This window comes from Oryx dammah, unplaced genomic scaffold, assembly GCF_014754425.2.
Source record: "Oryx dammah isolate SB20612 unplaced genomic scaffold, SCBI_Odam_1.1 HiC_scaffold_29, whole genome shotgun sequence".
In the NCBI taxonomy this organism is placed as follows: domain Eukaryota; kingdom Metazoa; phylum Chordata; class Mammalia; order Artiodactyla; family Bovidae; genus Oryx; species Oryx dammah.
The window spans coordinates 24,513,666-24,527,080 of record NW_024070213.1 but is presented as its reverse complement, the minus strand read 5'-3'; the positions used below and the strand labels follow the sequence as shown (position 1 = coordinate 24,527,080).

The following is a 13,415-nucleotide window of genomic DNA, read 5'->3' as shown; positions in this document are numbered from 1 at the left end:
TAATTCCTGGATTATCTTTCTTAAAAAGTAGTTTGGATCATGTTACTTCCCTGTATAAAGAGAATAGAATTTTAATTGTTAAGCTCTCCATTTGCCTTCCCTGCTTCTTGAGCCATTCATCTCTGCCAAGCACATCCCAGTAGATGCTTATCCCTTTAGCAGCCATGCTTGTTCTTGAGCAAGATCTACATGCTTTTTCCTCACTTAATTGTCACCTGCTTCTGGAGCTGCCTTCAATTCTTTTAGATTCTGCTTAAATGCCAGTCAAGTCTTCTTGAGCATACTTACAGAAACTTAGTCCTTTTTTTGATGTTTTATCTATTAGTTTTACCCAGATATCACATTCTATAGTAACCATTTCACTTGTATTAACAATACACTCCCTACCCCACTACCCCCACCTTTGTTGTTGTTTAGTTACTAAGTCCTGTCTGACTCTTTTGTGATCCCATGGACTGCAGCCCACCAGGATCTTCTGTCCATGAGATTCTCCAGGCAAGAATGTTAGCATGAGTTACCATTTGCTTCTCCTAAGGATCTTCCCAACACAGGGATCGAACCTTTGTTTTCTGCATTGGCAGGCAGATTCTTTACCACTGAGCCACCAGGGAAGCCACCCACCTTACTCCTCATTTATCTAGATTTTCAGTTCTCTTCAGTTCAGTTACTCAGTTGTGTCTGACTCTTTGCAACCCATGGACTGTAACATGCCAGGCCTCCCTGTCCATCACCAACTCTCGGAGTTTACTCAAACTCATGTCCATTGAGTTGGTGATGCCATCCAACCATCTCATCCTGTCATCCCTTTCTTCTCTTGCCCTTAATCTTTCCCAACATCAGGGTCTTTTCATATGAGTCAGTTCTTTGCATGAGGTGGCAAAAGTATTGGAATTTCATCTTTAACATCAGTCCTTCCAATGAATATTCAGGACGGATTTCCTTTAGGATCGACTGGTTGGATCTCCTTGCAATCCAAGGGACTCTCAAGAGTCTTCTTCACCACCACAGTTCAGAAGTATCAGTTCTTCAGTGCTCAGCTTTCTTTACAGTCCAACTCTCATATCCATACATGACTACTGGGAAAACCATACCTTTGACTAGATGGACCTTTGTTGGTAAAGTGATGTCTCTGCTTTTTAATATGCTCTCTAGGTTGGTCATAACTTTTCTTCCAAGGAGCAAGCGTCTTTTAATTTCATGGCTGCAGTCACCATCTGCAGTGATTTTGGAGCCTGAAAAAATAGTCTGTCACTGTTTCCCCATCTATTTGCCATGAAGTGATGGGACCAGATGCCATGATCTTAGTTTTCTGAATATTGAGTTTCTAGATTTTCAGTTCAGTTCAGTTCAGTCACTCAATCGTGTCCGACTCTTTGCAACCCTATGAATCGCAGCATGCCAGGCCTCCCTGTCCATCAACAACTCCCGGAGTTCACTCAGACTCACGTCCATTGAGTCTGTGATGCCATCCAGCCATCTCATCCTCTGTCGTCCCCTTCTCCTCCTGCCCCCAATCCCTCCCAGCATCAGAGTCTTTTCCAATGAGTCAACTCTTTGCATGAGGTGGCCAAAGTACTGGAGTTTCAGCTTTAGCATCATTCCTTCCAAAGAAATCCCAGGGCTGATCTCCTTCAGAATGGACTGGTTGTATCTCCTTGCAGTCCAAGGGACTCTCGAGAGTCTTCTCCAACACCACAGTTCAAAAGCATCAATTCTTCGGCACTCAGCTTTCTTCACAGTCCAACTCTCACATCCATACATGACCACAGGAAAAACCATAGCCTTGACTAGGTGGACCTTAGTCGGCAAAGTAATGTCTCTGCTTTTGAATATGCTATCTAGGTTGGTCATAACTTTTCTTCCAAGGGCTTAATAAATGTTTACTGAGTAAATTTTAAAAATTTAAATAATGTTTACTTCACATAACAGTAAATTGGAAGTAGGGTATAGCTAGTTAGATTTAATGATAAAGTGTTATTTTTGTTAACTTCTCTTTAGGCATTTGTGAAAACAATAGTGTCTATTTTGCTATAGTTTAAATGACTGAGAACTTTTTATAATTGGATCACTCAAAACTCAATTTAGTATGGTAAACTTAAATTTTTCTAAGCTAGCTTCAACCTTATTAAAGCTCCATGGCTTTTTTTTTTATGAGTCTTTATTGAATTTGTTATAATACTGCTTCTGTTTTTATGTTTTGGTCTTTTTTTTGTTGTTCACAAGGCATGTGGGATCTTAGCTCCTCTACCAGGGATCAAACCTGTACCCTCTGCATTTTGCATGCAAAGTCTTAACCACTGGACCACCAGGGAAGTCCCTTGGCTGTGGTTCTGACTTGGCATATGAGAGAATCTATATTGGATCAGCATCCAATAGCCTATTTCTGGACAGAACCAGCTGTGTAAACTCTATATACTTTTCTAAAAACACATGGAGATTGTGGTACACTGGAATTTGCATTTGTAGTTTTGACTTTTTATTGCTCCATTTGGACTTTAACTCATCACACTTACCTTTTTTTATTTTTTTATTACAGTGGCTACGGATCATCAGCCACCTTTTCCATGGACAGAGATCACAGTTCACGAACGAGTGCAAAGGCTCTTTATGGTATGTTCGTATATTTAATGGGGTATAAATACATTTCTGACTACTTTTGCAAATGACATATTCAAACCCACAGTTCAAACCTATGACTTGTTTATATTATTGGGAATGAAATAGAGATAAATGCATAAGGATTATTCTAAAAATAATTTTTGTGGAATCTACCAAAGCCATAATCTCTACGGGCTGTCATACAATTTAGAACTACAGATGAAATGTATTCAGTGCTTTCTATGGAGACTTTTCTATGGAAACCTAAGTACCTTAGGTAGATTTCCCCATCTAATGATGCGTGATGTGTTTGTTGATCTTCATGACTGATTCTGTTGATCATGGGCTGACAGCGGGACTTCTTCCTTACAGATCTTGAAGTTTTTGGGTAGTATTATAGTTTAACCAATAGCCCTTATGTAATTTCTTAGTGATCTTTCTCTAACTTCCATTGTCTTCATTCTGTTGTCCCAGCTATAAATAACCTTTTTTTTAAACTTCAAATATAAAACAGAATTCAGTACTGCAAAGAAGTTGAGGACTCCTGAGACATATCACATGTGTTTAGGAAGACATTTGCTTTTATGGGATCTGTGTAGCCTTTTATTACTGTATACCCATAAAGAATGAGACTAGTATTGGGGTGAAGAGCAAAGACTCTAGAGCCAGTCATCCTGGTTGAAATCCAGTTCTACCATTTATTAGATGAGTGATCTTGAACAAATTACTTTACCTATGTGTTCCTCATTTTGCTTATCTGTATAATGGGAATATCTCATAGGCTTGATATAATAATTTAATGAACTACTACATGTAAAATGCTTAGTACAGTGCCTGGCAAGCAGAAAAGGCTATATATATTTGCTATTGTTGTTATTAACTGTAGGAACCAATAGCATTTTCTCAAGTTGAAATTCTTTTCTTTTTATGTCATTCAGAGCTACAGAATTTTGCCTATGGTAAAAATGACTCATTCCAAGATTTTGTGATTCTTTCTCTTTCTGTATATCCAGTGACTAGACTTTACTAGTCAAATGACTTTACAAACTCAAATGACACATCCATAAAATGGATTTTATACCATATACATTTTCCTATGACCTTGTCAATCTGATTAGCTTTGGTTTCAGTTCTCTTGAGTACAATATTGTGACATTCTTACCATGTCCTAGTTATTATGAGTTGTAGATCTAGAGAATATATTCAACAAATAATTATTTTGTGATTAATATGTGCCCAGAACAGGGCCAGTAATATATGTGCCCCAAACAGGGCCAGTAATAAGGTCCCTTGACTTTATGAAACTTGCACTCTAGAGCATGACTTAAAGAAACTGAAAAGGGAAAAATTTTTTTTCTTTTTTACAAAAATAATTCCTTCAGTCTTTCATTTCAAGACACATACTTATTTGTTTCTGTGTGCCTGGCTGTGATGTTCACAGTCTCTGTTTACGTGTCATTTGATTCATTTCAAAGATGAATAAGAGATGGTCATTGGTTGGGCACTATTTTGGTGAGGTAGACCTGTGCATGCGATGTTATAAAGTGCTGAATAAGCTCGGATGGCAATGAGGTACAGATGGTGGTGCGGTGGGGTCAACTCTTCTATGTGAGTGGGGTGAGCAGGAGGAATTTCATGGAGAGGTTAAACTCTGAAATTCTTCAGGCATTTGTGGGGCTAGAGGGTGCCTTGTATTAACCTTTTTAAAAGTAGACCCTAAGCTCCATGAATGTGGGCCACCTTTGCCTTCTTTGCTTCAGGATTCCCTAAGTTTAGCTCAGTGGCTAATGTATAACTTATGCTCAGTTAATACCTGTAGAATAAATATAGTGCATCAATGAGTTGTAAACAGTTGAATACTAACTGGAGGGTTCAAGGTGGTACATCAGGAAAGATCAGAAAAACAAATATAGACTACATTAGAAAAAAACAATGCGCTGGTATCTGGACATTGTTTAGGAATGACTGGTCAGTGAAGTGCTTTAATGGAGGTGGGAGTGGGGGGCAGAATAAGAGGTCCTATTTGTCTTGAATCACTCTGGTAGCAGGTCAGGATGGATTCAATGTATATGGATAGGAATAGATGAATCAGAGACCTAAATAATGTAGATAAGTCAGATATATAAATAATAACCCAAAGATTTTTGTTAAGGAGAAAGAGTATTAAGCTTTTCACAAATACTATAGATTCAAAGGTCTATTTTCAGAGAGCTAAGACAGGAAAATCACTGCAGATGGTGATTGCAGCCATGAGATTAAAAGACGCTTACTCCTTGGAAGGAAAGTTATGACCAACATAGACAGCCTATTAAAAAGCAGAGACATTACTTTGTCAACAAAGGTCCATCTAGTCAAAGCTATTGTTTTTCCAGTAGTCATGTATGGATGTGAGTTGGACTATAAAGAAAGCTGAGTGCCGAAGAATTGATGCTTTTGAACTGTGATGTTGGAGAAGACTCTCGAGAGTCCCTTGGACTGCAAGAGATCCAACCAGTCCATCCTAAAGGAGATCAGTCCTGGGTGTTCATTGGAAGGACTGATGTTGAAGCTGAAACTCCAGTACTTTGGCCACTTGATGTAAAGAGCTGACTCATTTGAAAACATCCTGATGTTGGGAAAGATTGAGGGCAGGAGGAGAAGGGGATGGCAGAGGATGAGATGATTGGATGGCATCACCGACTCAATGGACATGGTTTTAGGTAGACTCCAGGAGTTGGTGATGGACAGGGAGGCCTGGCGTGCTGTGGTTCATGGGGTTGCAAAGAGTCAGACACGACTGAGCAACTGAACTGAACTGAAGACAGGAATAAGGAATAAAAATTAAGACTCACTTTCAAATGTTAATATTTTGTATTGGGAGCAATTTCATGAAATCATTGCTCAAGGATTGAATCTTTAGCTTTTAAAAAAAAAATTTTTTTTGAAGGACAATTGCTTTACAGAATTTTGTTGTTTTCTGTCAAACCTCAACATGAATCAGCCATAGGTGTACATATATCCCCTCCCTTTTGATCTTCCCTTCCATCTCCCTCCCCATCTCACCCCTTTAGGGTGATACAGACCCCTGTTTGAGTTTCCTGAGCCATACAGCAAATTCCTGTTGGCTGTCTATTTTACATATGGTGATGTAAGTTTTCCATGATACTCTTTCCATACATACTCTTTGTTACCCTCTCCTCTCCTCTCCCCATGTTCATATGTCTGTTCTCTATTTCTGTTTCTCCATTGCTGCCCTGTAAATAAGTTCTTCAGTACCATTCTTCTGACTCATTTGAAAAGACCTTTGGGAAAGATTGGGGGCAGGAGGAGAAGGGGACAACAGAGGATGAGATGGTTGGTTGGCATCACTGACTCAATGGACATGAGTTTGAGTGGACTCCGGGAGTTGGTGATGGACAGGGAGGCCTGGCGTGCTGTGGTTCATGGGGTCGCAAAGAGTTGGACACGACTGACCAACTGAACTGAAGCATTCTTCTGGATTCTGTATATATGTGTTAGAATACGATATTTATCTTTCACTTTCTGACTCGCTTCACTCTATATAATGAGTTCTAGGTTTATCCGCTTCATCAGAACTGTCTCAAATGCATTCCTTTTTATGGCTGAGTAATATTCCATTGTGTATACGTACCACAACTTCTTTATCCTTTCATCTGTCAGTGGACATCTAGGTTGCTTCCATGTTCTAGCTATTGTAGATAGTGCTTCAGTGAACAATGGGATACATGGGTCTCTCTGAATTTTGGTTTCCTCAGGGTATATGCCTAGGAGTGGGATTGCTGGGTCATATGGTGATTTTATCCCTAGTTTTTTAAGGAATCTCCATACATCTTCCATAGTGGCTGTATCAATTTACATTCCCACCAACAGTGCAAGAGTATTCCCTTTTCTGTACACCTTCTCCAGCACTTATTGTTTGTTGACTTTGTGATGATGGCCATTCTGACCAGTGTGAGGTGGTATCTCATTGTTGTTTTGATTTGCATTTCTCTAATAATGAGCAATGCTGAACATCTTTTCATGTGTTCGTTAGCCATCTGTATGCCTTCTTTGGAGAAATGTCTGTTTAGATCTTCTTGCCACTTTTTGATTGGGCTGTTTTTCTGTCATTGACTTGTATGAGCTGCTTCTATATTTTGGAAATTAATCCTTTATCAGTTGTTTCATTTGTTATTCATTTCTCCTATTCTGAGGATTGTCTTGCTTATAGTTTCCTTTGCTGTGCAAAAGCTTTTAAGTTTAATCAGGTTCCACTTGTTTACTTTAGTTATTTCCGTTACTCTAGGAGGTGGGTCATAGATGATCTTGCTTTGATTTATGTCATCAAGTGTTCTGCCTATGTCTTCCTCTAAGAGTTTTATAGTATCTGGTCTTACATTTAGGTCTTTAATCCAGTTTGAGTTTATCTTTGTGTTTGACGTTAGGAGGTGTTCTATTTTCATTCTTTTACATGTTGCTGTCCAGTTTTCCCAGCACCATTTATTGAAGAGGCTGTCTTTGCCCCATTGTATATTCTTGCCTCTTTTGTCAAAAATAAAGTACCCATAGGTACATGGGTTTATTTCTAGACTTTCTATCTTGTACCATTGGTCTATATTTCTGTTTTTGTACCAATACCATACTGTCATGATGACTGTAGCTTTGCAGTATAATCTGAAGTCAGGAGGGTTGATTCCTCCAGCTCTGTTCTTCTTTCCCAAGAATGCTTTGGCTGTTCAGGATCTTTTGTGTTTCCATATGAATTGTGAAATATTTTGCGCTAGTTCTGTGAAAAATGCCATTGGTAATTTGATAGGGATCATATTGAATCTGTAGATTGCGTTTTGTAGTATAGTCATTTTCACAGTATTGAGTCTTCATACCTAGGAACTGCATCTTTAGCTTTTAAGTAGTAAATTTTCATTCCCCCCTTTTTATATATAAAGCAAACTGGGCTCCTTTCTAAGGTGAGGTAATTTGTCAAAATAACATAAATTTAAAAATCTTGACTGTAAGAAAAAGTAAGAGTTAATTTGGGATAGTGTGATAAAAATGAGCAGCATATAGGTAAACAGAGGACATAAATAAAATGACAGAAACAGGCAAATGCAAGAGGCAATCATCAGGAAGAAAGAAGACTCAGAAGCGTGTTAGGCTTAGATGTCAGAGGGTTTTAAATTCCTTGAAGTTGGCAGGTAACATTTCACTCCTCCTTGTAGCTAATACTCACCTTTCCCTCTCAGCACACTGTCCACAAAGACACACATGTACACTATCCCTTCTCTCTGACAGGTTTCCAGTAAATGCAATGAGTGAATGGGATGAATGGTTACATGGATGAATGACAGCATAGAAACATGTCCAGGTTTTGAACAAAACTTTTCTAGTTTATTCAACTGGAATAAAATTCCAGTGGAAGCTCTAACTATATTTAGTTAATTTTAGGACTGTTTAGCCTCCCAAACTGCATAGTTTTAACTTTTCTTTTGTAATTAACATGTTGGTAAAGGAAGCTCCAGTACTTTGGCCACCCCATGCAGAAAGTTGACTCATTGGAAAAGACTCTGATGCTGGGAGGGATTGGGGGCAGGAGGAAAAGGGGACGACAGAGGATGAGATGGCTGGATGGCATCACTGCCTTGATGGACCATGAGTCTGAGTGAACTCTGGGAGATGGTGATGGACAGGGAGGCCTGGTGTGATGCAATTCATGGGGTCACAAAGAGCTGGACACGACTGAGCGACTGAACTGAAAAGAGAGATTTGTAATGTCATTTATTGTGTCACAGTGTATGCCTTTAAGATTTCTCCTCTCTGATGATTAAACCAGTTGAATAAATCTTTCAAGAATTCACTTGCATCCATGGGTAGCACATGGATTCCTCTGGGATGTGTGGGCATTATTTAGCACACTGCAACATGAGTTTCACAGTAATGACCACTGTTTTTTATGTACCGAGCACAGGCTAGAGCCTGTCAGGAGTTTCATTCATGCAGCTTGGTCGTTTTTATGAGAACACTTTTCAGTCTGACACCATAATGCACTGTTACGACTGCTTCAGTATCTCTCTCAGAGAGGCAGTGCATGGGTTTGGGGGGCCACGTGATCCGTGCCTGAATCATAGCACTTCTACCAAAAGGGCCACTGTTTTGAGCGAATGATTTAATCTATTGGTCCCAGTTTCCTCAAATGCAAAATAGAAATGATGATAATATTGCTTCATATACATATAATATTGTGTATATGAAAAAATAGAGGTAGTGAACCCATCATAGTAGTGAGGAAGGGTATAGGAGGTTAACTTCTAGTCATGGGTTCTTAGATACATCAAATTTAATATTTTACTGTTACCTCCAAAAGATGTCATACATCTCATCTCAGTGATACTTTGCCAGGAACAAGAGGTAATCTTCATTATATATTTTAAAGTTTGCATCCCAGCTATCACTAGAAATATTTTTTATAAGTCCTATGAATGTGAACTGCACAATTATGATAATAAATTTGCTTCTTCTAGCTATATTCTTTAATTTATTCAAGGAAAATGGTTAAGTTGTGCTGCAGTTTTAATCACCCTAAACTGTCATTTATTCATTATTATAAAAGAAATTTTAAAGCCAGCATGTGAGAGGCTCTGCATCAATAAACTCCCTGACAACATAAGTAGGAAATACATATTAATTTCTCTCTTCTACAGTTTCTTTCTTTTCTTATCTCACGGTGGTAACATTTCATTTGGCTGCCATTATCAGGGAATTGAAAATTTTATGTATTTTTTTCCAGCTAGCCTGCTTGTCAAAGTCTTTTTTTAAGGGAAATGCTTGTAAAAAGCCTTAGACATTCCCTTCTGTTGGGGCGTGGCTCCTGTAACCCTTTGTCCATGACTCAGAGGGTCAGTGGCGTCTACTCCAGCTTGTGTACTGTGAGATGCTCAGAGACTGCATTCCTTACCTTTGTTGCTGGTATTGTTGTTTAGCTGCTCAGTCGTGTCTGACTCTTTGCGACCCCATGGACTGTAGCCTTCCAGGCTTCTCTGTCCATGGGATTCTCCAGGCAAGACTACTGGCGTGGGTAGCCATTTCCTCCTCCAGGGTATCTTCCTGACCCAGGGATGAGACTCATGTCTCCTGCATTGGCAGGTGGATTCTTTACCACTGAACCACCAGGGAAGCCCATTCCTTAACTTTACACCAAATCATGTAGGATCTTTTCCCTTGGGAGTATTTGAAGCTGTTGTATATTCCTGTGTGGCTAGGTCCCAAGCAGTTTTAATAAACTCAGGTGAGCTGTCCTTTGTTGGTAACGTGCCTGCTTCTAGCTTTGCTTTTGATATATGTAGGGTAGGAAGCAAACAGGAGATCTTGTGAGTATTACATATAGGTTGTAAGTAGGGAATAGAGAGTCTATGCATTAAAATGTGCAAATATTAACATTAGATATTATGACATCTCTGTCTCCCACTCCGAGGGCTTATTTTATTTAAGTGTGGGTTCTTTGCTGTGTTCTGAACAGCTGAACTTCCTCGAAAAGTGACTTTCCTTTAAATGAGCTAAATTTGGAATATGACAACTTACCATAACTAATCAGCTGTTTAATGTCATCCTGTCACCAGAAAAATATGTTTCACAGAATTACCAGTTAGTAATACTTTATTGTCATGACCTACATTTATTATATTGTTGGGCGGTGATGTAGTAAAAGATAAATATGACAGGCAGTCTCTCAAGTTTCATTTTACCTGAAGTTTGAATGCTGTTGTGATGTTAACATGTGGGAAGATATATTTGTTTTTTTCTTGCTTTTCTTTTTTCTTCTTATGGAGATACTGGTAAAGTGAGCATCAGTAATCTCTTATCTGTATGCTTCATTTCTGTATAACTGACTGTAAACTTTGCTGTATTTTTACACAGAGCTCAACTCAGTGTTCTCAAATATACCGCTTTTCTTAATAGATATTGACCCACATATTTTCCGTTTTGTTCTTATCTTTCTTTTTCTTTCAGTTCTTAGTTTGAAATTATTAGTCTCTTTAATTGTCCCATTTGAAGTCTAGGAGAGTTCTTATAAATTCAGGTGGTACCAAAGGGTTAAAACCCACTTCTCTTATTTCCATCCTCATTGTTGACAAGGTATAATTTACTAGGAAAAAATACATAGTTTAAGAAAAAAAAACATTTTTAAAAACTGTAAGTAAAAGGCTCTTGACTATGTATTACCAGGAGGTTGGGCAATGTTAGAGTCGACATCCAGCTTCACAGAGTATGTCAAGTACGTGTGGCTCAGAAGGACAATTTAGCAATTTTTCTATGTTATCTGAAAGTTTTAAAGCTTTTTTTTTTCTCCTTGGGGGATGAGCTGTTTTAACAACTTGCTGGACCAGGCAATAAAATGAATTCTTAAATAATGTGGTTTTGTAAAAATGACCTTGTTTGTTTTTAAAAGTGATCTGTTCAAAGACTGATTTGTCAATCTTGCTTATAGTTGCCTACATCCTGAGAGCTTGTAATTATTACTCACTGCTTCTTACTGATTCCCGCTAACTCACCTCTCCTGTATAGAAATTAAACACTAAAATAATGGTCAAGGAGTTCTCCTTTCCTATGGCTGAAAGTTTCTATAACTGTAAAGTAGTATGAACAATAACCCATTGTTTGACTTAGAGAAATACTTGGCAGCTACTTTTATGTTTGGCTTCCCTCGTGGTTCACCGGGTAAAGAATCCACCTGCAATGCAGGAGACCTGGGTTTGATCCCTGGGTTGGGAAGATTCCCTGGAGAAGGGAAAGGCTACCCACTCCAGTATTCTGGCCTAGAGAATTCCATGGAGTGTATAGTCTTTGGGGTCGCCAAGAGTCGAACACTACTGAGTGAGTTTCACTTTCACTTTTATGTTACACTTTTTCTTTTTAATAACCAAATCCTTACTTTCTGAGTAGCACTTTGTTTTCAGAGAAAGAGAAAATAACAATTTTCTGAATATTAGCTGTTTCAAATCTTGCTGTCTTATGTGTAAACAGCAATATAGGCAAACAAGAATTAGGTATAAATGCTGAGACCTGAGTATTGTTATAGTGGTCATTGTACTCATTCAAGAGTTAAGTGAAACCTATTTTTTTTTTAAATTAAGACATTTTTGGGGTCAGTTTTAGGTTCACAGCAAAATTGAGGAGTACCAAGATTTTCCATAAACCCCCACAGCCTAGCCTCCTCCACTGTCAGCAGCCACCTTCAGAGGAATACACCTGTTAGATTTGATGAACCTGTAGTGATACGTGATAATCATCCAAAGTTCACTGAAACCTAAGTTTAACTACCTGGTCCAGAAGTAAAAAAGCAGTTTTCACAACACTGAATCAGCTCAATAGCACTACAATAATGCATAAAGAATTTCCATCTTTGCTAACTGAATCCACCTAATTCCATCCGTTTGGGTTTGTATATCTGGTCGATGGAACAAAGCTATTAGGAAAAACAGTGAAGCACCATCAGTGGCACTAGAGTCAAGTAGAGTTTGTTCCTAACTCTGATTGTCTCAGAGAGAGAGACCATTTGACCGTGAGTTACACTCTTAATTTGGAAAGAAAACAATTTCAACTTAGGAGGGGGTAGTTGAGTTGCCCTTTGTACTGATTTTGGAATAGTAGTTTCCAACCTTGGAATTAGAATGAAAAAAATTAGAATTTCCTGGAGAGCTTTTACAAAGCCCAATGCTCAGACGGCATCCTAGACCAACTACATTAGACTCCTGGGCTATGCAGTGTGGGTGGGGGAGGGTGTGCAGTGTTTTTTAACATTCATTTTCTAATGTGCAGCCAAGGTTGAGAACCATTTCTTAGAGAAAGTGATGGACCTCAATAGAGACTTTATCTTAAGTATCATGGTGACTTTATTGAGGGTTTCCATACTGTTTTAGAGCTCTGGGTGAGATAGTTCAGGCTTAGGAGCATAATTACTATTTACAGCTGTACTTGAGAGTACATATGATTTTCTTAAAAATTAAATGTTACTCTAATTGCCTTTTAGGAGCTTTATTTCAAAATTTCCTATTAAAAGGTTCATGGTAACTTTTATTCATTGACTTAAATCACTGAAACTACTAGTTTATTTGTAAATCCATTTTATGGCATTTACACATTTTTAGGTGGCATTTACACGTTTTAAAAGGTGATTTCTTGTAACACATACATATTATTTATTGTATAACACTGGAGAGAAAGAGCTTAGGAATTCCTACAATGGATCCTTAATTTAGAATATTAGGAATGGTACCTTATCTTTCAGTTAGCATCAGACTGTTTATGAATGCTATCAGTGTTTTCTACTTTTGTAAAGTATTTTTCTGTAGATTGAGAAACTATGTGTTAGAAAATTTGGGGGAACAAAGTTTTATTGTTTTGTAATGAGAATATTTAATTACAAAACATCTAATAGTTTTTATCTTCAGTTGTGTTTGCCATTCACTTAACTGAAAAACTCAGTCAAGCATTTGAACATCCCAGGGTCGCCATATCAGTATTGGAGACCATGGCAACCGCTGGCATTTCTTTTATGGTCCTGAGGCCAGACAAAAGGAAACAGAACTGCCCTCATGTTCTGAGTTGGGCATGGAGAATTGTGTTGGAATATGACGAACCAGTGATTCTGAAATACTGATTCTTTCTAAAAGTGTTTTTCTCAGATGTGTCCCTGAATTAAATATTGACTTTTTAAGAATTGTCATGGGTTAAGAGTTATCATCAAGTATCCATTTGTTCATATTTCACATTGATTAATCCTTGGTTAATAATCAGAAAAATTATGGTTGTTCACTCTTAAAAAGGTGTAAATTAAGGTTTAT

The 13,415-nt window shown here is 38.2% G+C and overlaps 1 protein-coding gene across 5 annotated transcripts in view; it reads left to right on the top strand.

The window, feature by feature from the left end:
* Positions 1–13,415, top strand: part of EPS8 (epidermal growth factor receptor pathway substrate 8) — a 206,705-nt gene that overhangs the window by 129,692 nt on the left and 63,598 nt on the right. For all 5 annotated transcript variants that reach the window (XM_040235257.1, XM_040235260.1, XM_040235258.1 and 2 more), the window contains exon 3: positions 2,537–2,610. In XM_040235257.1, coding sequence (XP_040091191.1) covers positions 2,537–2,610 — 74 coding nt within the window. The remainder of the gene's footprint in view (positions 1–2,536; positions 2,611–13,415) is intronic.